General features: G+C 47.4%; 2 protein-coding genes across 3 annotated transcripts; one reads left to right on the plus strand and one right to left on the minus strand.

The window, feature by feature from the left end:
• Positions 1–4,022, plus strand: APH1A (aph-1 homolog A, gamma-secretase subunit). Its single transcript, XM_051992767.1, has 7 exons — positions 1–674; positions 1,328–1,498; positions 1,671–1,744; positions 1,913–2,035; positions 2,239–2,366; positions 2,602–2,725; positions 3,053–4,022. Exons 1-7 carry the CDS (start codon positions 562–564, stop codon positions 3,115–3,117), a joined length of 798 nt encoding a protein of 265 aa, XP_051848727.1. The 5' UTR covers positions 1–561; the 3' UTR covers positions 3,118–4,022.
• Positions 4,023–4,536: 514 nt separating this feature from the next.
• On the minus strand, positions 4,537–23,330 carry CA14 (carbonic anhydrase 14). 2 transcript variants are annotated; one of them, XM_051992766.1, is made up of 12 exons: positions 22,425–23,330; positions 11,363–11,480; positions 9,509–9,529; positions 7,771–7,950; positions 7,249–7,391; positions 6,951–7,046; positions 6,633–6,699; positions 5,824–5,981; positions 5,548–5,671; positions 5,327–5,347; positions 5,129–5,213; positions 4,537–4,973 (listed from the first exon to the last, which is right to left on the minus strand). In XM_051992766.1, the coding sequence occupies exons 2-12, from the start codon at positions 11,418–11,420 to the stop codon at positions 4,904–4,906; spliced, it is 1,023 nt and encodes a 340-aa protein (XP_051848726.1). In that variant the 5' UTR covers positions 11,421–11,480; positions 22,425–23,330; the 3' UTR covers positions 4,537–4,903. The 2 variants fall into 2 exon arrangements, with proteins under 2 accessions (XP_051848726.1, XP_051848725.1); XM_051992765.1 differs by lacking the exon at positions 22,425–23,330 and adding an exon at positions 11,836–12,010.
• Positions 23,331–23,738: the final 408 nt, after the last annotated feature.

Raw genomic sequence — 23,738 nt, forward strand, 5'->3', positions numbered from 1 at the left:
CCAAGATTTAGTAATAGGTGAGAAAAAAGCTTGGAGAGGGAACCTAGCTGTTCTGGCTCCATGCCCAGTTCAAGTTCAACTCAGTTCCTTTTGTCCCTACCTGGCGTAAATTACTAAACCACACCCTAGGGAGGAGTAGAGACAGGAGGGACGAGGAACTACAACTCCCAGGATGCAACACATACCATTCCTCCCTAACAAAAAAAAAAAAAAAAAGCCACCCTGACTAGCCACGCCTTCCACCATCTCACCATAGGCCTTGGGGGTGGGGACAAGAAGGGAGGGCGATGGGGCTGGGCTGGGGCCTGGGGATGTCCCCAACCCGGCCTCCGTAGGGGAAGTCGCGCGGACCTGCTGCTGGGGCGTCTGTGTCCCCCCCTCCCCCGCCCCCCGCCCCTTCCCCCCTCTCTGGGGCCTGGGGGTGACATTGCTCCGTGCCCCTACTGGGGCAGAAATCGACCCTCTCCGCCGCTCAGCTGCCCCCCAAACCCTTCCCTGTAGGTCCCTGTCCTCCCTTGGCTCCCCTTCCCCTTTCCCCCTGCCCACCCCCAAGGCCCGGCCATGGGGGCTGCGGTCTTTTTCGGATGTACTTTCGTGGCCTTCGGCCCGGCCTTCTCGCTTTTTCTGGTCACGGTGGCGGGGGACCCGCTCCGGGTCATCATCCTGGTGGCCGGGTGAGTGGGCGTGGGGAAGGGAGGAGGGGTGGGAGTGGGGGGCGGCCGGAGGCTGGGGAAGAAAGGGAACCTTAGACGATCCGATGGGAGGAAAATGGGGTGCCGGCAGAGAGAGGGTACGTGGCCCACTAGTGTGGGAGCCGTGGGCGGTTTATGCCTTCCCTCTTGTCTACTTCTTTCTTCCCATTCGGGAGAACTTCCCACTTCCCTGTGTCTCGGCGTTGGGCTTTGGAAACTGAAGGCCCCGGAGTCTTCTGGCGTGCGACCACCCTCCGCAGGCCGAGATTCCTCTCGGGGAGTAGGGGCGCTGACCCCGGAGGAGCCACGCCTCAAGGGAGGGCCCAGGAATCCTGCCCTTCCCGTTTCAGTCTTTCTGTTTCTGCTTCCCTCCCCCTAAAATGGGCACACCCACCCACACTTGTGCCTCCTGTTTGGTTCTGCCCAGACCTTTGTCACCGGCCTCCTCTCCGTGCTCTCCAAGACGAAGGTTTTAATTGGAAGGAAAAGCCAATCTTAGTTCGTCCGCTTCATTCCCCTGATTCCCCGATGGCTCCGACCCCATGCAGATCCTCGCCGAAACCCCACTCCCACTTCTCCGGCGGTGCCCTCCGAGGGACTCCCTTGTTAAGCCTTCTCCCCCGGCCTTCCCTCAGGGCGTTTTTTTGGCTGGTCTCCCTGCTTTTGGCCTCCGTGGTCTGGTTCATCTTGGTCCATGTGACTGATCAGTCGGACGCCCGACTCCAATATGGCCTCCTCATCTTTGGGGCTGCAGTTTCTGTCCTGCTTCAGGAGGTTTTCCGATTTGCCTACTACAAGCTACTTAAGTAAGGGAGGAGGACGCTGGGTGGGTGGGTCAGAGCCCTGGAGGGAACGCAGGAGGGGTCACCTGGGAGGGAGGGAGGTCCCGGGCAGGTGTTGGGGGGTGTTGGAGGGAGAGGGCTGTGGGAGGGCCCTGGGGGAAAGGAGCCCCCCCACCCTCCCTCATATCCCCACCAGGAAGGCAGATGAGGGGTTAGCATCGCTGAGTGAGGACGGAAGATCTCCCATCTCCATCCGCCAAATGGCCTATGGTGAGCCAGGGAGGGGTGGCTAGCAGAGTGACCTGGGCCCCTCCCCTTTCCCTACCAGACCCTTCCACTAAAGTCTGGGGCAGTGGGTTTGGGGGGGAGGGGAGTAAGTAGGAAGTCAGGTGAAGGATCTTTGCCCCTCCTTACCTTGCTGACTGCCCACTTCCCCAGTTTCTGGTCTGTCTTTCGGCATCATCAGTGGCGTCTTTTCTGTTATCAACATCCTGGCGGATGCCCTTGGTCCAGGTGTGGTTGGTATTCATGGAGATTCACCCTATTACTTCTTAACCTCAGGTAAGACCCGTTCCCTAATCTCTACCCTAGACCATGGTCTCTCGGCACTTCTGTTATGGAATCTAGTCCAACTAGAAAGGGAATACCCCATTAAGTTCTCCCTGGAAAATTCTCCAGAATGCCCCCCTACCCCCCACTGGGAAGAGGTCAGCAGGGAGGAGGGTTGCAGGGCGACTCCAGGTGATCATCTTCTCTTTCTCCAGCATTTCTGACAGCCGCCCTCATTTTGCTCCATACCTTTTGGGGGATTGTGTTTTTTGATGCCTGTGAGAGGAGACGATACTGGGCCTTGGGCTTGGTTGTTGGTAGTCACCTACTGACATCAGGATTGGTGAGTCGGGAATGGGCTCCTTGGGGGAAGAGAATTAGGGACGTGAGGACCTAGGTAAGAGGAAAAGCAACATTTAGGTGGGGATAGTCACTGAACCGCTGGTCGAGTTTGGTTGAGGCAGACCGGGGGACTTCAATGAAAAGTCTAAAGAAGTTTTTGTTACAGGCCCAGAGTAGCTACGCTTGAAATGGAAAGGACATTTCCTCCGGCTTCAATCACTGTTTTCTTTTCCTAGACATTTCTGAATCCCTGGTATGAAGCCAGCCTGTTGCCCATCTATGCAGTTACTCTATCCATGGGGATCTGGGCATTCATCACAGCTGGAGGCTCCTTCCGAAGTATCCAGCGCAGCCTCTCGTGTAAGGACTGACCACTTGGATTGATCGCCTGCCTGACCACCACCTGTCTGCCCACTATCTAAGACTGAGCCCTGCCCCACTCCTACCTTAGTGTCCCTGCTACTCTTCTTTGTATAATTCCCTTCCCTTCCCCATCCTCAGGGGCTTCACTTTGTCCACTCTTGACCTTTGCTCTCTAGGCCACAGCGGGAGCTGCCAGGGGACAGCCGGTCAATGGTTGGAGGGTTTGAAACTCTTATCTTTCCCCACCCTTTGAGGACCCCTTGTTGCCCTGGGTCCTTCCGCTTCCCCATCCTGTTCAAGACTCACGTCCCTTCCCCTCTGCAGGCCGACGGCAGGAGGACAGTCGGGTGATGGTGTATTCTGCCCTGCGCATCCCACCCGAGGACTGAGGGGACCTGGGGGAAACCCTGAGGGCCAGGGGTACCCTCTTTGTCTCCTGCCTTTCTCTCCATCTCCAACTATGGACAGCTGCTAAGGGAGGTGGCCTAGCTTAGTCATTGCCCAGGAGATTGAAATTGGGGTACTTAAGGGTAAAGAGGTTACTGGGGTTTGCAGGGATCAGAGAAGCTCCCTGTTAGCTATCCCCTTTGCCCCTTTCCCTCCCCCCCCCCACCCCAATTGAATATCTCTCTTTTTCTCAGGTCTGTGGGAAATAATTTTTGGTTTGACAAAGATTCCAAACTGCCTTTTGGGGGGAGGGGAGTTTGGAGCTGCTTCCTTCAAAATTTTTTAGCCTATTTTCCCAATTCTTCTACTCCCTCTGTCCACCATCTTTTCCCTTTTCTCCCATTGGCCAGAGATCCTAGGGAGTAGAATGAGGAGTATTTTAGGGAGATAGTAATCTCTATTCCTCCTCTTCCTCTCTTTCTCTCTCTCTCTTTCTCTCTATGTCTGTCTCTGTCTCTTTCTCTTTTCCCCCTCCCATTTCTGTCTCTGTCTCTTTCTCTCTTTGTCTCTCCCTCTCTCTTTGTCTTTCTCTCTCTCTGTCTCTCTCTCTTCCCAGCAACTGGGATAACTGGAACTTAATAATTTTTACCCAACAGTGAGAGAGCTCAAGGTAGCCCAAAGCACTCTAGGGCCACAGTGCCACTGAGGGTTATGTCCTGTAAGGATTTGTGGAGGGACTGCAGAAATTTTTTTCTAGTTTTTAATGGGGAGGGAGGGATATGGGGAGGGAAAAAAGAGGGAATGACTTTTCTATAAAATGTATTATTTTCTGCTGGGGTTGGCATATCCCATCCTTTTAATCAAAGTAAGTGTGATTTTTGACTAATAAAAGGATTTTATAACAATGTATGGGGACTTGGCTTTTGGAACTAGGTGAGATATTACATGGGTTTTTTTTATTTTTTATCTCTGTGGTTCTTAACCTTTTTTGTGCCATGGACTCCTTTGGCAGTCTGATGAAGCCAGTGGATCCCTTCTTAGAACAATGTTTTTAAATGCATAAAATAAAATACATAGGATTACAAAGAAACTAATGAAATGAAAATGAAGTTATTATAATTTTTTAAAGAAGTTCACAGATCCTAAGAAAACTTTTACTCTAAACATTTCCTAAATCTTTCTCTAAACTTCCCTGCCATCTTCCCAATATTCTCAAATATCTAGTATAACCCAGGTTTAATAGGAGTCCTCTGTCATTTAATGGTTGCTAAAATAGATGGTTTGGGGAAATATTGATTTCCCCAATCAGATGTGTGATTCCTGTCTTTCAGTCAGTCAGCAAACATTAAGCACTTATTATGAACTAGGCAGGTTTTTTCCATCTCCATTACATCCTAGTAGCCACAAAGGCAAGAATGAAGTTATCGTCAAAAATGTTTTATTTCCAAAACATTCAGAATGTGGATCAGTGAACCCCTTTTCCAGCAACCCTTTTTCCAAGGGACTGTCTATACTGTCTCCCCTGGAGAGGAAATTCTTGAATACGACTGATTCTCCTTCTAGGACAAAACATTGTCCTATTCATAAAAACATCCTCTGACTTCCCACCTTTCCTTTGGTGGTAAAAGCTTTCCAAGCTATTTTTCTTCAGAGTCTAGTCTTGTTCCCTAAGGAGGTATCAGGAGGAGGCAGGGACATTCAGCGGTCACTGCTACAGCTATTGTCTGCCGAGTCCCAGCACTGAATTCTCCAAGCTTGTTGGAAGGTGAGGGATTTGTGGGAAGGTTTCTACTCCTCCGAGGTAGCCCGTCGGGATGAAGTGAAGACCACACTCTTCTGTTCTCCCAGCCTTTTCCTCCTTGGGAGGAAACAGATGAATTAGAGGGTAGGATGGAGGTGAGTCAGAGAATTTGTTCCTATCTTCAGGCAAGTTTAGATCTGGGAGAGGAGGCCTTTCATGAAAGAAAAGGAATGGTACGAGGGTCTACTGAGGAGTTTGGAGGGTAGTCTCACCGAATTTTCCTGGCAATGAAGTAACCAGCAAGCAAGAGACAGAGACAGCCGAACAAGATCGCCAGCCCTAGACCCACCATTTCACCTGAGAGAGCCAAAGAACTATTAGACCATGACTGAGTCAGGCCTCTCATTCCCCTCTCCCCTAGCCACCCTCATAGAGACTCTCCATGCAAAGTTGTGGAAGGATTTGCTTACCTGTGGAATAAAAGGCTCCTTCTGCAACGGAAAAGCAGACAGATCAGATCCTCTTTTCCTCAATCCAATTTCATTTTTCAGGAGAGCAACTCAAGCACCTTGGAGTACTTGGTACTAGTGGCAGTCTTGGAGCCATTGACCTCCCCAACTACCTCTCCAGTATTTTCTTTGTTCCTAACCTTCAGGCCCCCTTTCCTTTTTCTTACCATCTGCACCCTCACCTGGGATGAAAGAGGCAAGAACCAGTCGATGGTTGAGGGGTTGAGGGGCTCTGTAGTTCTGGACCAGTAACTTTGAGGGTCCACTCTCCTCTGTGGAGAATAAAGTCTTCTGTAGCTTTTCCAACTGAGGAAAAAGGAGTAGGGCTTAAGAGTGGCAGAGTATACAAAAGGGCTAGGGAAAAGGCTGGAGGGTGACTGGTGGGGAGAGACAGGAACTGAGGGTTAGAAACAGGATCACAGCCAAACTTAAATTCCTAATCCACCTTTTCATCTCACCTGCTCCATAGAAATCTGAGCCTTTCTGTGGAAGACAGTCCAGAGGACGCTCTGGTAGCAAGGAGGAGTAGTGAGTGAGCCATTGTACCTGTAGTATTCCCCCAGCTCTGGAGGAAGCAGTCCTCCCACATCAAAGGCTGACACCAAGGTGGTCTGACCTAAGGAAGGCAGGGGGTGAAGAAGGAAGTTGTTCATCTCAACTCTTTGTGACCACATTTGGGGTTTTCTTGGCAGAGATGCTGGAGTGGTTTGCCATTTCCTTCTCCAGCCCATTTAACGGATGAGAAAATGGACAAAGACTTGAGTTACTTGTCCAGGATTCCATAGCTGATGTGTCTGAGGCCAGATTTGAACCTAGGAAGATGAGTCTTCTGGACTCCAAGCCCACTACTCTATTCCCTCTGCTAGCTAAGGGTTGGGGGCATTAGCCAAAATCATCCCTCTGTAATTGGGCCTTAACCAAACATGAGTTTTTTGTGCTTTCCAAGTAGTGAGAACTCAGTCCCAAGCTACTCTTCTCATTGGAAACTAGAATCAAAGGTAGAAGTTATGGGAGGAGGGGGGATATATTTTGGCTTAACCTAGGAAAGAACATAATTGAAGGTGTCTAAAACTAGCAAGATTTGCCTCCTGTTGATGAGTTCTCTGTCCCTGGAGGTGTTCAAAGCTAGATATCTACTTATGGGAATGTTCTGCATCAGAAAGGGGTTGCTTTACTAATTTCTAAGATCCTTTCCAAATTGAAATTCTATAATTCTACATCATCTTGAGATCTAACCTTGTCCAATAACAATTTCCTTGTGGCTTACCTTTATACCTGATTTTTTCCAAGTGACTCAAGATGTGTTCATAAGCTGGGCTGTGGTTCTCACCTACCTAGGATGGGGAGGTGATAGTTTAAGGAATCAGAATTTGTGGTTAGACATTCTAGGGAAAATCTGGGTTGACTTAAAATTTTTTTCCTCTTTCCTTTGAACAAAATGGTGATTATTTCATGTCTGTCACCATCTCTTCTCCAAACTATGGTAGTAAGAGAGCTGATACAGGGAATGAACTAAGTGACAGATTACGATTAAGGGGAGAAGGATAAGGGAAACAATGGAAAGAGAATTCAGGGGTCCACTGACCTCAATGAGGATGCCCAGAACTGCTAGTCCCTGAGGCTTTTGAGCAGCTTCATTCAGGTTGTTAAAAGAATCAGCATCATAGTGGACAATATGGAGCTGTGGGGAGAGGGGACTGATGTTTCTCTTGTCTCTAGCCCAGTGTTTCTAGGCTCCCAGCACCCTCATTCCCTGACCTTACCCTCCCATGTCTCGCCAACCCTGTTTCCCAGCATCCCCAGTCCTTTGGTTTCATCCCCTCCAGGGCTCTCCATCCCTTTCCCTTCAGCAACCCAAGTTCATGCTTCTTGCCTCCCAGTACCTCTGCAGCTGTGGCTTCACTGTTGACCTGGTGCTCTGACCCCCCTGGCTGCCCTTTTCGGCCCCAGTGCAGGTGGAGCTGGGCTGCTACGTAATTTCGGGGGAGCCCCTCCAGGTTTAGAGTGGGGGGCAGGGACAGTTGCACTGCGAGAATAAGGGGAACATCTAGTGTTGGGGTATATACTTCTTATCCCTGGGTGTTCCTATAATTTCCTGGGAGTCTGGTCAATCTGTTCTTCCCTCCCCATTATGGCACCCAGTTCTAGTTAGCTAATTCACTTTCCAGCACATTTCCCCCTTTTCCCAGATCTGGACAGAAGTTAATACTGAAAGAGATGATGAACCGATCTGTGAGGTTTGCTTGTGGACTGACCCTATCTTAATTGAAAGGTTCACCCTCATTTTTCCAAATGTGAGGGTAAAACTTCCAGAAAACCCAGGGATATTGGACACTGGTGATTTCCTGCTTTCTGTGTAACCTCCATGACTAGATCGAAAACCTGGACACCCCGTCCTCTTTTACCTGTATGTCCATTGTTGTGCAGAGAGAGGGGCTCTGGGCCAGGCTGGTCATAACCATGGGGCTTCAGGACAGGCAGCTCTGAATCAAATGTCACTCTTTCAGTTTGTATGTCGATAGGAGACTGGGCATTGCTCCCACATTCAGGATAAGTGGCTGGCCAATGGTCCTGACCATGTGCGCCTAATAAAGAATTTTTACCTCATTTTTCTGTGCCCACCTACTAATTCCCCAACACTGGTACAGGAATGTGCCTTCTTTTTAATCCTCCACCCCCACATTGAATGTGTATTATCTAGAGATTGGGAGGCAAAATAACTTTCCCCTAGCCTTAGTTCCTCCTCTTCAAGTGTGTGGTGGGTCCAATTCTGTGAAATAAAAATGTGGCTGCTCTTTTTGATTTAACAATAACCTAGGACTAGAATAACTAATGGGGATCAGGATGAGAAAGGAAAATAAAGCCTATGCGAGACTTACATGAACTGATGCTAAGTGAAATGAGCAGAACCAGGAGATCATTATATGCCTCAACAACGATACTGTTTGAGGATGTATTCTGATGGAAGTGGATCTCTTTGATAAAGAGAGCCTTAATTGATCAAAGATGGACAGAAGCAGCTACACCCAGAGAAAGAACACTGGAAATGAATATAAACTGCTTGCATTTTTGTTTTTCTTCCCTGGTTATTTATACCTTCTGAATCCAATTCTCCCTGTGCAACAAGAAAACTGTTCGGTTCTGCACACGTTTATTGTATCCAGGATATACTATAACCTATTCAACATGTAAAGGACTGCTTGCCATCTGGGGGAAGGGGTGGAGGGAGGGAGGGGAAAAATCGGAACAGAAGTGAGTGCAAGGGATAATGCTGTAAAAAATTACCCTGGCATGAGTTCTGTCAATAAAAAGTTATTTAAAAAAAGAAAAGAAAAGAAAGCCTATGGGTGCATTGGGATAGGAGTGATGGAGCAGGATGAGGAATAGATTGAAAGCCCCACAAAGTCAGAGTGAACCAGCCTTTCTTGTCTCCCCACCAAATGGACATGGGATTTGGGTGTCCCATTTTCCTAGCCCTGCTTCTCTTTCTGTCACCAGAGCCCTTGACATTTGCTCTGGATTTCTGCTGGTGACAGAGTCAGTGACCTGAAAAGTTCAAAGAGCAGCCTGAATTAGGTTCCACCTCCCCCAGAGTCCACTGAGTGACTGGCTCCCCACCCATGTTCCCTTTTCTCACCATTGCTCTTCATGGATTATCTCAGTTCGGATTAAGGAATGGGAGTTTGGATCAAAGGGTTGGGGTTGAATGGGAAATTAGGTCTGAGTGTCCTGCCAACTTCTCCCTGTCCCAATGTCCTGGATGCCCCGGTAGCCTCTATCTCCTCCCTCTCTCAAAGATTAAATTCTGAGCCTTTTGCCTTGCCGAGACTCGGGGATTTGATTGGTCAGGCTTAAGCTTCTGTCTTTTGACAGTTAGTTGGGGAAGAGTTCCTCAGCTCTTATGGAGATACACACTCCCTAGAAGCCCCCTTTGTAAGTTTAGTCTCTAGTGATCCCAGGACTCCTCTTGAGACAAAATGACCTTGAGAAATTTAGACTAGAGGAAGAGGAAATGTGGGAGGCACAGGGAGGGAAGAGAGCTGGTGATGGAGGATTGAGGCTCTCCTGAAGGCCGGAGGCTCTGCCCGCTCGCCATCGGAGAAGAAGTAGGGAAGCAAGAGAAAAACCGAGACTTGGTCTTACCTTCGTACGTCCAGTGTGAACCTGCAAGGGGAGAAACGGGAGCTGTGACAAGGCCCTCCCAGCGCCCCAAGCTGCGGCTCCTCACACACCTGTCTCGTCCCTATTTCTTTCATCCCCTTCCACCGCGGCCCTTCCCGGGGAAGTCTTGAAACCAGAGACCTCGGCTGGGAAAGGTCGGGGTAGGGGAGAGAGGCCTATTTAAACACCCTACGGATTGACCGTGTTGGTGGGGTGGGAGGGGGGGAGCAGAGGGGAAAGCTGAGGGCTAAAATTAATCTGGATGCGAATGAGCAGAGAGCACCGAGCCCTTTCTCCCGGTTTGGAGCAAGGGGACAGGGACTGAGTGGGAAAAGCGAAGAAGCCGCCGGGAAGCCCCCAAGGACCGGGGCCGAAAGGCAGAGGGTGAAGGGATTCCGTGGTCGTGGGACAGGATATGAATAAAATGCTAATGAGATGCAAATCCCACATCTGTGAATTTCAGCTCAGCACCGCTTTTGGTCCCTGGGCTGCGGCTCAGTAGGAAACCCCATAACCTCCAAGCCACAAGCCCTGCTCTCCCACTTCCCAGATCCCCAGAGGTGCAGGGGAAGAGGGAACGGGTGCAGGGTCTAGAGTGAGGGTGGGCGGGCGGGGGGAGCCAGGGCAGGCAGGAGCAGGATGAAAGTGGCATTGTGTGCAGAATGGGAGCTGCCAGCTGGGTCACATGAAGGATCCTACCCAGCCTGTCTTTGCAGCAGAGACACACAGGGGCCCTTCTTGCCCGGCTTCTAAGTTTTCACCTAGGGATAGATTGTGTTGGGAGTTAAGGGGAGATTCTCTCTTCCGGTGCAATCTCCCTGAGAATAAATTCACTTTCCAGACCGATAGAAATTTTAAATAGCTCTGACTCCCATTTCTTTTCCTATTCTCCAAGATTCTCCCAACAGCTAACAGTCTTGTTAGTCATCCTGCCTCTATCCCCAACCTCCACCTGAGATTTGGGGATTGCTAAAGAGCGACCAGAAAGCCTGTGGACAGTGTCTTCCTGTAGCTCTGAAGGACGCTGAGGACTTTGACTCTGAAAATGTTGATTAATCTGGCTTAGTTTCCTACTCCACACTCCACCCCTCTTACCTCTAGATGCCCTTCTCTCCCAAACACCCCAAATTCGCCCAGATGATCCCTTTTTTTCTTCCCCTTGTCCCAGTTCCCTTTTCTGTTTCTTGTAGGAACGAGCAGTTAGGACCCTCTGTTCTTGAACACCTTCACTAATAATTTGCTAGTTTTTTTTCCTCCCCCAACTCAATCTTTCCTGCCTCTTCTGGAGATCTTGTCCACCTCTTCTCAAATTATTTCTGTACACCTTAGAGGGGCCCTTCTCAGAGGGGATACAGCGACACAATTTATCCTTAGTTGAATCAAGAAAGAGCATTTCTGTGTTTCTGGAAGTGATACGTCTGGAGTGAGGATTTGGGAACAGAACTGGGCAGGTGCGGTTTTTTCCCGGCTACAGTCAGAACTCAATCCCTATTGATTCATTAACACTCCCCTCCCTTCTCTCCCCCCAGCAGCTGTTTCTATTAATTGAAAGGCTTCTTAAATAAGGAAAGCTTGGGAGCCTGAGACTGCAGTAGTGACAGAATCTATTCTAACCTTTCCAGCCATCCCTGACCTTTTCCTCTCTACCACTCCAAAACCCCATGCAATAGGACTGAGAACTGGAGAAGATCAGGAACAGGGGAAGAAGGCCTGAATGGGATCAGGGTTTTCCATTATTCCTCTACAATCTCAGTCTCTTCCCCCCCTCCTTCCCCTTAGCATAGCTAAAAACATTCGGACGCAAACATGAACGCAAATAAACAGCAATGTACATACCCCCATCTGCAGCCAGAATCCGGGCCAGCTCTAGCAAGAGGTTAAGAAATAGCAGCATGGTCTCTGGAAGGGGTACAGAAGGTTAGATAGGAGCTTTGGGGGGAGGAACAGGTAGACTCTGTGGAGAGACAGAGAGAGAGACAAAGAGAGAGAGAGAAAGAGAGAGAGAGAAGAGAGAGAGAGAGAGAGTGAGAGAGAGAGAGAGAGAGAGAGAGAGAGAGAGAGAGAGAGAGAGAGAGAGAGAGAGAGGAAATTCTATTAGTGCCCTGTATAGATCTATCTTTCCAACTATTTTTTCCCTTTAGTGTCACTCGGGGTGTCTCTGGGGACTCTCCAGGGGATTCTATTTCTATGTGTATGTGAGTGTGAGTGAGTGTGTGTGTGTGTGTGTGTTTCTGGCTCCCCTGTACAAATCTTTCCCTCTCTCTCTGCCCTCTGTCTTTATCTCATTATCCAGCCCCAACTCTACTTACTGGCCAGATACTTCACAATTGCCTCCCGCTTTTAAGGTGGCTCTGGATGGGTGTGAGTATGTGTGAGGAGGGGAGGAGAAGAAAGAGAAGGAGGGGGTGCCCTGGATGTCAGCAGCCAGTTCCTTAAATAGCCTATTAGGCATGCAGGATGGACCCTGTTTGGTATATGCAGTCCGTTTCACAGGGATCCCTGGCTCTGGCTCAGGATTCCAGCAGCTAGCGGTCTTCCTTTCCCTCTTCTGTTCACATAGCTCCCCCCTTAGAGCGGGGACACCTAAGATCCTCTTCCTTGTTCAATCTAGCTAGCACTAGACAAGCATTTAGATCCTCCTGTCATTCCTCTATCCGGTTTTCCTCTGGCCCAAGAAGATGAAGAGAGGTGGTATATAAAACAAAACTCTCTTTGAGGGGAGATGCCTGAAAGTTATTTGGAGTTTGGCCAGAAAAACCAAGAAGCAATAGAGATTAAGATAGAATGGCAATGTAGGGTATGTGCTCAGGCTCAGAAACAGAAAATCAGCCAAAAGGGAGCGGAAGATTAAGGCGGATCAGGAGTTGGGAGCTTGGGTGGCAAAATTAAAATTGAGACCAAGAAAGGGAAACTGAGGCACATATGTTTGCAGTTGGGTTTGGGCCCTGTTGCTGCTGCCCTCTCCCCATTCTGGGGGCCAAGGGCCACGTGCTTGCCTAGCTGGGGGTGTGATGGGGGGCGGGTTTGTTTGCAGGATAAAGCCCGTTTGTATGCCCAGTGGGGGAGGGACGGTAGCACCATGAAGAGACAGCGGCTCTCACTGCCAGACCCAGTCACCCCCCCTCCTCCCCAGGGAGCCCAGATCTAGGGCGGCTTTTGTCAGAGGAGAAGACACTGACTGATGGCAGGGAGGCCTGAATGGGGGGAAGACATGGAGAGACAGAGAGAAACAGAGACAGACAAAACAGTCAACAATTGAGCAGATTCTCAAGAGAAATAGGGAGAAAAAGAGTCAGCGATAGTGATCTAAGGGGTGGGGAGAGATAAAAAATCACTACAAATTCAGAGAAAGGAGAGTCCTAAATCTGCTTAAAGGGGACTGGCCAGCATCAAGTGCCAGCCTTCTCTAGACTAGTGGGCACAGGAGCTGGGAGGCTGGAGAAGGGAGAGAAAAGTACTCTTATGCTAGGAATGTGGGTTGCAGTCTAATCCACCACGAGACTGGAAATCCGGAGATCAGAACAAGTTCTAAATTCTTCACATTGAAACCTCGGGCTGGAGAAGGAAATATTAAGAAGAAAGCCTTTTAGGGCTCCCCTCCACCCCCCACAAGTCTTACAGAAGCAAAATCCATCCATTTCAATTTAGAGTTCTTTGCTCCCTCTTATCCCGGCGTTATCAATGCAATGACCTCCAACAATTCGAGAGGGAGGCACACTGACCAGGATGATAGATTGTATCATCATTCCCTGACTAGTCAAAAGCTGGCGATACTTATACATGGCTTGTGGATCAGCTGCAAAATCAAACTCCTTTGGAACTAAATAAATTAAAACTCCTTTTCTTTGGCACCCTATTTTCCAAGAAAAGTTTCTTATTTTATCCTTGTAAGGAGAGAAAATAATCATAATGTAGCAGAAAAATAGATCCTTTGCGCTCAAAAAATTAAGAAAGCTTTCCTATTAATTACCTGTGTGATCTTGGGCAAATCAAACTCTCTGAATCTTAGTTTCCTACTACATAAAATGGGATGATAACATTAGCACAGGTTTGTCTTGAGGATAAAATGAGATCACTTGTGTGAAGACATGTTTTAAAAATGTAATCTTATTTTTTTTAATTAGCAAAAATCTGTCTTTTCCACCAACCTCCCCCTCCTATAAAAGAAAAAGAAAACACTTATGACAAATGTGTTTAGCCAAACAAAACAGTTCTTGCTATTGGACATATTAAAAAAAAAGTCTTATTTGCCATCTAGGGAAGGGCGTGGGGGAAGAGGAGAAAATTGGAACATAGGGTTTTGCAAGGGCTAATGTTGAAGAATTGTCCACGTATATGTTTTGAAAAATAAAAAGCTTTAATAAAAATTTAAAAAATAAATTAAAAAAGAGTCTCGGTTTGTGCCCTGAGTTCATTGCCTTTGTATTAGGAGACAGGCCAAGTGCTCATGAGTGCACTTTGTAAACTGTAAAAATCTGCCTTATTGTGAATATTAAGGAAAAGCTTCCTATTTTCAGGATGGTTAAAACACTGTAGTTTAATGGAGAAGGACAGCAATTCTTTGCCAAGGAGAAAGGAAGACAGATGGACAAGAAGATTCCCAAGGAGTCAGAATCCCAGGGGAGAAAGTATGATTGAAATGAAACTTTTCACTGGAGTCCTCTTAGTTTCAGGAACACATAGGGTGCCATCTTCTGGCATTTCTAATAATTTCTCGAGACTTCCGAAAAGCAACATTCACAGATTTGGGAATTGATTTTTGCAAATTGTTATTTAAAAGGTCTTTTAGGAAGAAATCTTTTTTCAGGCATCAGTATCTGGTCCTCAATGTTTCTAGAGGTTTCCTCGAAATTTTGGACATCACAGGAATGGCACAGCTCCCAAGGAACTAATGCTGCAAAGAATGAGAAGGGAAGGACAAAATCCTCAAATTGTCATTAAGGCAGCATATCTCTTCCATGATGGGAGATTTTCTTTTTTTGTGATCAGAAAACAAGTGTCTCCTCCCCTTCTCCTCCCTTCACTTTTCCATTTGAAATCCTTCTTTCCCTCTCTTAATTTCCCATTCTTCCTTACATTGGGAGAGGAGCAGAACACTCAATATATTTGCTACCTTCTGGCGCCATCTCCTGTCAATTTAGATAAAGTGGAAAACCAGTAATTCATTCAGGAACATAAAGACAAGCTACAATCGGGCCAGGAATTCTTGTTCAGTTGTTTTGCAGCCGGCTGATTCTTTGGGACCCCCTTTGAGGTTTTCTTGGCAGAGATACCGGCGTGGTTTGCCATTTCCTTCTCCAGTTCATTTGACAAATGAGGAAACTGAGGCAAACAGGATTAAGCTGCTAGCCCAGAGTCACACAGCTAGGAAGTGTCAAAGCTGAATTTGAATTCTTGAATCTGGACCTGGTACTCTATCCACTGCACTACCTAGCCAGGACTTAGGTTAGGCTGTATAGTGCAGATACCAGATAGTTGTAATTAGTAAAGAATTCCCTTTATTTAGATGAATGACTTGGGGTACAAGTGTAGGTCTCTGGACAGAACCCAGAAGGTCAGTGAGAAAGACCCTCTCAAAAAACATTTGAAGGATTATTTTAACTAACTCTTCCAGGCTTCTTAGACCTTATAGTACTTCTAGCAACTTCTTATTTTTTATTAACTTTTTTTTATTACAGTTTTTTATTTTCGAAACATATGTGTGGATAATTTTTCAACATTGATCCTTATAAAATCTTGTGTTCCAAATTTTTCCCTACTTCCCCTAGATGGCAAGTAATCCAATATATTAAACATGTTAAAAATATAATTAAATCTAATATATGTATACATAGTTATACAATTATCATGCTGCACAAGAAAAATCAGATCAAAAGGGGAAAAAACGAGAAAGAAAACAAAATGCAAGCAAACAACAAGAAAAAGAGTGGAAATGCTATGTTGTGATCCACCCTCAGTTCCCACAGTCCTTTTTTTGGGTGCAGATGGCTCTCTCCATCACAAGATCATTGGAACTGGCATCAATCATCTCATTGTTGAAAAGAGTCACGTCCATCAGAATTGATATAATCTTGCTGTTGCCATGGAAAATGATCTCCTGGTTCTGCTCATTTCATTCAGCATCAGTTCTCTCCAGGCCTCTCTGAAATCATCCTGCCAGTCATTCCTTACAGAACAATAATATTCCATAACATTCATATACCACAATTTATTCAGCCATTTTCCAATTGATGGGCATCCACTCAGTTTCCAGTTTCTGGCCACTACAGAGGGCTGCCACAAACATTCCTGCACATACAGGTCCCTTTCCCTTATTTAAGATCTCTCTGGGATTCAGGCCCAGTGGTAACACTGGTGGATCAAAGGGTATGCACAATTTGATAACTTTTTGGACTTTTGGGCTCCCTGTCCCGGCCTTTAATTATTGGAATTGTATTAATGATCTCCTTGCCGCTCATCAACATGATGAGGATGTTAATAAAATTATTCAGGACAATTCCTCTTTTCTGAAAGGTAACCTCAGGTGCACCAATTCCAACCTTGAATTAGGCTCCCACAGGAATGAAAAAGAAACGAAGGAGGAAGACCCTGTATCTATTACCATTCCTTTAGACAAACCCTCAGACAGTCCTAAACCCACTTATAAGAAAATCTATCCCTCTCTTCATGAAGCCCCCTTAATACCCCTGCATGATGAGCCTTTAGACAGGGCTACTTCTGCAGAATTAGAAGAGGCCGCCTGTTACAATAATCCAGATTGTTCCTTCCCCATTCTATCTAATACGAATCCTCCCTCTACGCCAGGCCCACCGCCTTCCTGTGTTATGTCTCCTTTCCCCCTCTCTTCTACCATCACTAATCCTACCCCCCTCGCTGTCCTGGCTCCCTCTGCTCGCAAATTAAAATCAGAGATCCCCTCGCTCCATGGAACATTACAGTTCACAAGAGAACGGAATGACCTCTTAAAAGAGCTCAGACTCTTAGACTTAGAACTTTCTAAACCTCCAGAATTTGCTGAGCCTCCCTCCGCTTCTGCTCCTCCTGCTCCTCCTCCTTCTGCCCGCACTCCGCTCCTACTCCTGGCCTGACCAGGCTGCTCACCCTAGGCCTAAGTCCACCTCCTCCCACCGCCTGCCTCCAGAGTCCACTAGCTCTTTTCAGCTTTTTCCTGTTATTGAAACCCATTCTGTAAAATCAGGAGGAGGACAATGCGCCTCCCGAGAATATAAGCGCCTCGGCTGTAAGACTCTAAGGGAACTTAAATTGGTTGTCTCCCCATGCGGTCCTGTTGCCCCATTTACTCTTTCTATCCTTGAAGCTCTTGACCACCTCTGGCTAACATCTATCGATTGGCACCATCTCCCCCGTGCTACCCTTAATGGGGGGGGGGGGATTTTGTTTTATGGAAATCTGAATTTAAAGAGAATTATAAAGAAATTGCCCCCGAACTAATTCCACTTGCCAAGTGGCCATTCGGCCTTTCAAACGACCAGGTAGGCTTTCTGACTATATTTGCCAATATGCCGACGGAGGACCTAGCTGCCAGGTGGGTGTCGCCATTGGCACAGCCATTCATGATGCTCTTGCAGGAGCTATCTCCCGCCCACCCAGGGCAAGTGCTTTAACTGTGGCAGTATCGGTCATTTTGCTAAACAATGTAACTTCCCCAGACAAGGGTGTATAGGACACTCCAGCATTTGCCCTAGGTGCAAAAAGGGCCAACACTGAGCTTTTCAGTGTTGCTCAAAGACCGATAATAATGGCCACCCGTTAGTAGAGCAGGGAAACTTCCGGCAGGGCCGCCCCAGGCCCCATCAGCAAATTTGGAACCCAGCCTTGGAATGGACGGGCTGGTCCACTTCAACAACCCTGCCCCCGGGCATTGCTGAGCTCGCCAGGGCCACCTCGGAAGTGCCGGATTGGACCTCTGTTCTGCCTCCCACTTGGTACTAACTCTGGAAGGGGGCCCTCAGGTGTTACCCACGGGGTGTTCGGCCCCTGCCCTGAAGGGCTTTTTGGACTAATTCTCTGGAGAGCCAGCTCTTCTCTTGCTGGCCTCATTGTTCACCCCGGTGTGGTAGATAATGACTTCCAGGGGGAAATCAAGCTTATTGCCTCTGCCCAGTCTTTTCCTGTAACTGTCCCTGCGGGCTCTAAAATTGCTCGGCTCCTTCTTCTGCCTATTAACAACACCTATGGAACTGTTAGGATTCCCCATCGCGGCACAGGCAGCTTTGGTTCCTCTAATGCTTACTGGGTTCAGAATATCCTGCCTCAAAAACCCATGTTGGCACTCAAACTAGACGGCAAGTCTTTCAAGGGCCTTATTGATACCGGAGCAGATGCCACAGTTTTAAGAAAAGAATGGCCTAAATCATGGCTATTACCAGCTTCTCTGACTCACCTCCGGGAGCATTGGCCAAACTACCAACCCCGAACAGAGCTCTAATATGCTTACATGGGAGGACTCTGAAAATTATACAGGTACCATACAGCCTTACCGCCTCCCTTTAATCTTTGGGGACGAGATCTCCTTTCACCAATGGGCCTAGTGATGTTTAGTCCCAATGAGGTTGTGACCTCTCAGATGCTCAGACAGGGATTTTGGCCTGGCCAAGGCCTTGGGAAAGATGCACAAGGCATTAAAGAACCTATCACGGTCCAGAAACAACCTGAACGCTTGGCCTGGGAAATTTTCCCTAATGGTCACTGCCAGTCCTGCACCCCACGCAGACCGGATCTCTTGGAAAACCGATGAGCCTGTTTGGGTAAATCAGTGGCCACTCTCCAAAGAAAAGCTGGCAGCTGCCAACAACTTGCAGCTGGATATATAGAACCCAGTAATTCCCCATGGAATACGCCAATTTTTGTAATTAAAAAGAAGTCAGGAAAATGGTACCTCCTGCAAGATCTCAGAGCAGTAAATAAGACAATGGTCATAATGAGCGCCCTGCAATCAGGCTTGCCCTCCCCTGTTGCTATCCCCCATCACTTTCTCAAAATCATAATTGATCTCAAGGACTGCTTTTTCACTATTTCCCTTCATCCTGCCCATGGCCAACGTTTTGTTTTCAGCCTCCCCGCCATTAACTTCCAAAAACCCACGTCCTGCTTCCAGTGGAAGGTCCTTCCTCAGGGAATAGCGAATAGTCCTACACTGTGCCTTCACTACATGCATGATATTCTTATAGCTGGAAGGGATGGCTCCGAGCTCCTAACCTGTTGTGATACCTTAATGCAAAACCTTCGAGCAAAAGACCTTCAAGTGGCGCCTGATAAGGTCCAGCTCAAGGATCCTTATACTTATTTAGGGTTTGACCTCCATGGACCAACTATCAAACCCCACAACCTTAAGCTCAGAACTGACCACCTGGGTTCTTTAAATGATTTTCAGAAACTCTTGGGAGATATTAATTGGATCCACCCCTATCTCAAACTTAACAGGAGACCTGAAACCCCTGTTTGACATACTCAGGGGTGACCCGGATCCTAAATCACCTAGGAGTCTGACTAAAGAGGGTATACAGGTCCTCTCTAGAGTAGAACAGGCCATCCAAGAACAATTTGTCACCTTTATAAGTTACTCCGAACCCCTCCGCTTCATTATTTGTGCCACCCCACATACCCCTACGGGTTTTTTTTGGCAGTCCTCCTCTATTTTGTGGATTCATCTCCCTACTACTCCTGATAAAGTCATTATCCCCTACTATCTCCTGGTTGCTAAGCTCATCGTTCTAGCTAGAGAATCTAGTGTTAAATATTTTTGGAAAAGATCCAGACGTGACTATATGGCCATATTCAAGATCAGAAGTGGACTTGCTAACCACTATCCTGCTGACAAGCTTTTGCAGTTCTGCAGAACCCATTCTTTTGTCTTCCCAAATAAGACTTCTCTTCTCTTCTCTCTTCTGTCCTTCTCTTCTCACCCTCTGTCCTCCGCCTTAGCCGTGTTCGCTGATGGCTCTTCTACAGGCATTGCTGCCTATGCTGTCCATGGCCGCACCACTTCCATCCTTACGTCCTACCCTTCCGCCCAACTTATGGAACTCTTTGCAGTTTTTACTGTACTCCGTTCATACCTCCAAACACTCCTTAATATTTATACCGATAGCGCTTACATTGCCCAATCTGTCCTCCTCCTTGAAACCGTTGCCTATATTAAACCTACCTCTGCTGCTATCGAATTGTTCCTTCAAATTCAAGCTGCCATTCACTCCTGCTCTGCTCGCTTTTATCTGTGCCATCTTCGTGCCCATACCGGCCTTCCTGGGCCATTGTCATAGGGGAATGCCCTCACTGACCTCGGTGCTCGCTCATGTTATACTCTCCTCTCTTTGCTCTGCACGAGGCACAGAGAGCACTCTCTCCATCATCTTAGCGCCCACGTGCTGCAGCTTTTGTTCAGGATCACTCTTGCCCAACAGATAGTCAAGCAATGCCCTGCTTGTGTCACTTTCCTACCCACTCCCCATCTTGGGGTTAATGCACGGGGATTGCTTCCCAATGAGATATGGCAGATGGACGTCATTCATTTGTCAGACTTTGGGAAACTTAAATTCCTTCATGTGACTACTGACACCTTCAGCGGGTTTCTTTTTGCTACACTTCAAATGGGCGAGGCTTGTAAACACGTTATTGCCCATGTGCTGGCCTGCCTCTCGGTCATGGGAATGCCTACTTCTATTAAAACTGATAATGGCCCGGGATACACCAGTCAAGCCTTCAAAGCCTTTTGTGCCGCTCTTTCCATTCAGCATGTCACAGGCATTCCCTATAACCCCAAAGGCCAAGGCATAGTAGAAAGGGCTCATCAAACCCTTAAAAACATCATTTCAAGATTGAAAAAGGGCACCCTGTATCCTATAAAAGGGGCCCATGAAATCTTGTCAATCATGCCTTGTTCATCCTACACTTTCTACACCTGGGCATAAAGGGCAAAACTGCAGCAGATCGCCTTTGGCATTCCAACTCTGCTCACAGCTATGCGAAGGTGTTATGGAAGGACTCCCAACTAATAAATGGCATGGCCCTGACCCGGTTCTTATTTGGGGCCGAGGGTCTGTCTGCATTTATTCCAAAGATCTGAAATCTGCCAGGTGGTTGCCAGAACACCTGGTGAAACAAATTGAAGACCATACGGATAATAACGCCATACCCTCCAGGGAAGATGACTCTCCCTGAGACAAGCTCTTCCTCTTTTCACAGGTCATGGAAATGTCCGCTCTCGTGATCCTGCTTGGAATCTTTTCATTCCTTAACCCTCTGACGGATGGAGGTTTTGAACCGCCGGTAGATAGGAATGAGCTGTACGAGCAACTGTATGGGGCCTCCTGTGAGTGCAGAGGAGGGTACACCACCGTAACCCCCCAATCTTACCATATTACCGACTGTGGTTCTGCCACCGCCTACCTAGTCAGGAAGACCCTCTCCAGGGGTGTGGCCTCATTCACTAGCTTTCAATGTGTAATAAAACCTACCATCATCCCCTCAACCACTAATCCACCGGGACCCTGCCCCCAGGGCTGCTCCTTTGCCCAGGCGATGCACTCCTCTTGTTACAATTATGTCCAACAATGTACTCATACTGATGGAAAAACTTACCTTACAGCTATTCTCCAAAGAAGCTTTTGTGGCACCTCTGGAGGAGAGAATGCTATTAAAAGTCCCCTAGGCAGTACTCATAAATATGCTCAGGCCTCCTGTCTAGGTACTGTGGGGAAAGATGTCTGTTGGCCTGTAACTGCTCCTATACATATTTCAGATGGAGGGGGACCTACGGATAGGGTTAGGGAAGAGGAATTGACAGCATCAAATTGAAGAATTCCTTAGACAGATATATCCTCCCCCCCTTAAATTATCACCCTTTAGTGCTACCTAAATCCGCAACATAGATCTTGATACCCAAACCTCCACAATTCTAGAAGCCATGTTCAGAGCACTGAATTTAACTAACCCCGCTCTTGCTAACAATTGCTGGCTATGCAGTGTTTCTATTGGGCTTATATCCCAAAGAAATACTAAAGAAGGGAAAGGGACCTGTATGTGCCAAAATGTTTGTGGCAGCCATTTTTGTAGTGGCTAGAAACTGGAAAATGAATGGATGCCCATCAATTGGAGAATGGCTGGGTAAACTGTGGTATATGAATGTTATGGAATATTATTGTTCTGTAAGAAATGACCAGCAGGATGAATACAGAGAGGATAGTGAGATTTACATGAACTGATGCTGAGTGAAATGAGCAGAACCAGGAGATTATTATACACTTCGACAACGATATTGTATGAGGATGTATTCTGAAGGAAGTGGATTTCTTTGACAAAGAGACCTAACTGAGTTTCAGTTGATCAAGGATGGACAGAAGCAGCTACACCCAAAGAAAGAACACTGGGAAACGAATGTGAACTATTTGCATTTTTGTTTTTCTTCCCGGGTTATTTTTACCTTCTGAATCCAATTCTCCCTGTGTAACAAGAGAACTGTTCAGTTCTGCAAACATATATTGTATCTAGGATATACTGCAACATATCTAACATGTAAAGGACTGCTTGCCATCTTGGGGAGGGGGTGGAGGGAGGGAGGGGGAAAATCGGAACAGAAATGAGTGCAAGAGATAATGTAAAAAAATTACCCTGGCATGGATTCTGTCAATATAAAGTTATTATTAAATAAAATTTAAAAAAAAAGAAAAGAAAAAAAAAAACAATTGCTGGCTATGCATGACCCTTGACACCCCCATGCCCCTCGCCTCCCCGTTAATAATACAGAACCATCCTTACCTAATAGTGACTGTACCATTGCCCTTCCTTTTCGTGTTCAGCTTGTAGGATTTAGTCAAAATGTATGTATACAACAATCTCCTCAGAATAATACTTATGACGTTGATGCAGGATTTGTTACCTTTACTGAATGCTCTTCCTCCGCCACTTCCCCTGACGCTTCCTCTTCTCCTCCACAATTGCTCGCTTCTCCCCTCTGCCCTGCTCCTGGACAGGTGTTCGTGTGCGGAGGAAACCTAGCCTTCACGGCCCTTCCAGTCAATTCCAGTGTCCACACCACTGTCCTCCCTGACCTCGATATCATTCCCGGGGACGACCCAGTCCCCCTTTCCCGAGCCTGGATTATGTAGGAGGCCGAAGGAAAAGAGCTGCTCTCCTGATTCCATTACTTGTCGGTCTTAGAATAACGGGAGCTGTAGGCTCAGCAGGACTTGGAGTCATTCATTCCTACGCTAAACTTTCCGACCAATTGATTGACAATGTCCAGGCCCTTTCCAGTACTATTAATGATCTTCGGGATCAGATTGGTAGTCTGGCGGAGGTGGTCTTGCAAAATAGACGAGGCCTAGACTTTCTCCCCGCAGAACAAGGAGGTATATGTTTAGCCCTACAGGAACGCTGCTGTTTCTATGCCAATTAATCAGGGATCGTGTGTGATAAGATACGGAAGCTTCAAGAAGACCTTGTGAACCGGCGAAAAGAACTCTTCGATAACCCCCTCTGGAGTGGGCTGCATGGAGTCCTCCCTTTTCTTCTTCCCCTGCTGGGACTCCCAATTGCCCTTGTGCTTTCGGGCCTTGGGCTTTTTGGAGGTTAACGACCTTTGTAAAAGATCAGATAGACAGTATTTTGGCCAAACCCATTCAGGTTCACCATCACCGTCTTGAAACCGGAGAACTTTCCGACTCCTATATGGATGTCAGGAACCGCCCTAAGTCATCGAGACCTGGTTAGCCAATGACGGGTAAGATTCCCCAAGGACTGGTCAACCTAAGCCAGGAAGGAACATACGCTCATTCCCTTCCCATGACGGGTAAGGCCCTTCCCCATGGGAACAACCTAAGCCGGGCACAGATCGGGGGCTGTAAAACCCACTCTTTGATGGTTCTCCACATTTATAAAAGACAAAAGGAGGACCTGTGGGAGACCAATACTGAACTATGGAACAAGTCACGTCACATTTACTGGCAGAACATTCTGTGATGTAACGGTCTGTTCCAACCCCACCCCGAAATGTGCCTGTGAAAATCCCCTACTTCCCTATAGGCTACTACATATGCCTGTGCTTAAGCTCATAATAAAGGAGACTACCAGAAAGCCTGTCTTGTCTCCATTCTTCACGTCTCCTGTCCCCCACTCCCTCTTCTTTTCTTCCAGGGTCCGCGTTCTTGTCCCGCAGGTCGGAACATTTGGTAGATATGGATCCTTTCCTTTC

Source organism: Antechinus flavipes, chromosome 4 (assembly GCF_016432865.1).
Source record: "Antechinus flavipes isolate AdamAnt ecotype Samford, QLD, Australia chromosome 4, AdamAnt_v2, whole genome shotgun sequence".
Taxonomy (NCBI): Eukaryota; Metazoa; Chordata; class Mammalia; order Dasyuromorphia; family Dasyuridae; genus Antechinus; species Antechinus flavipes.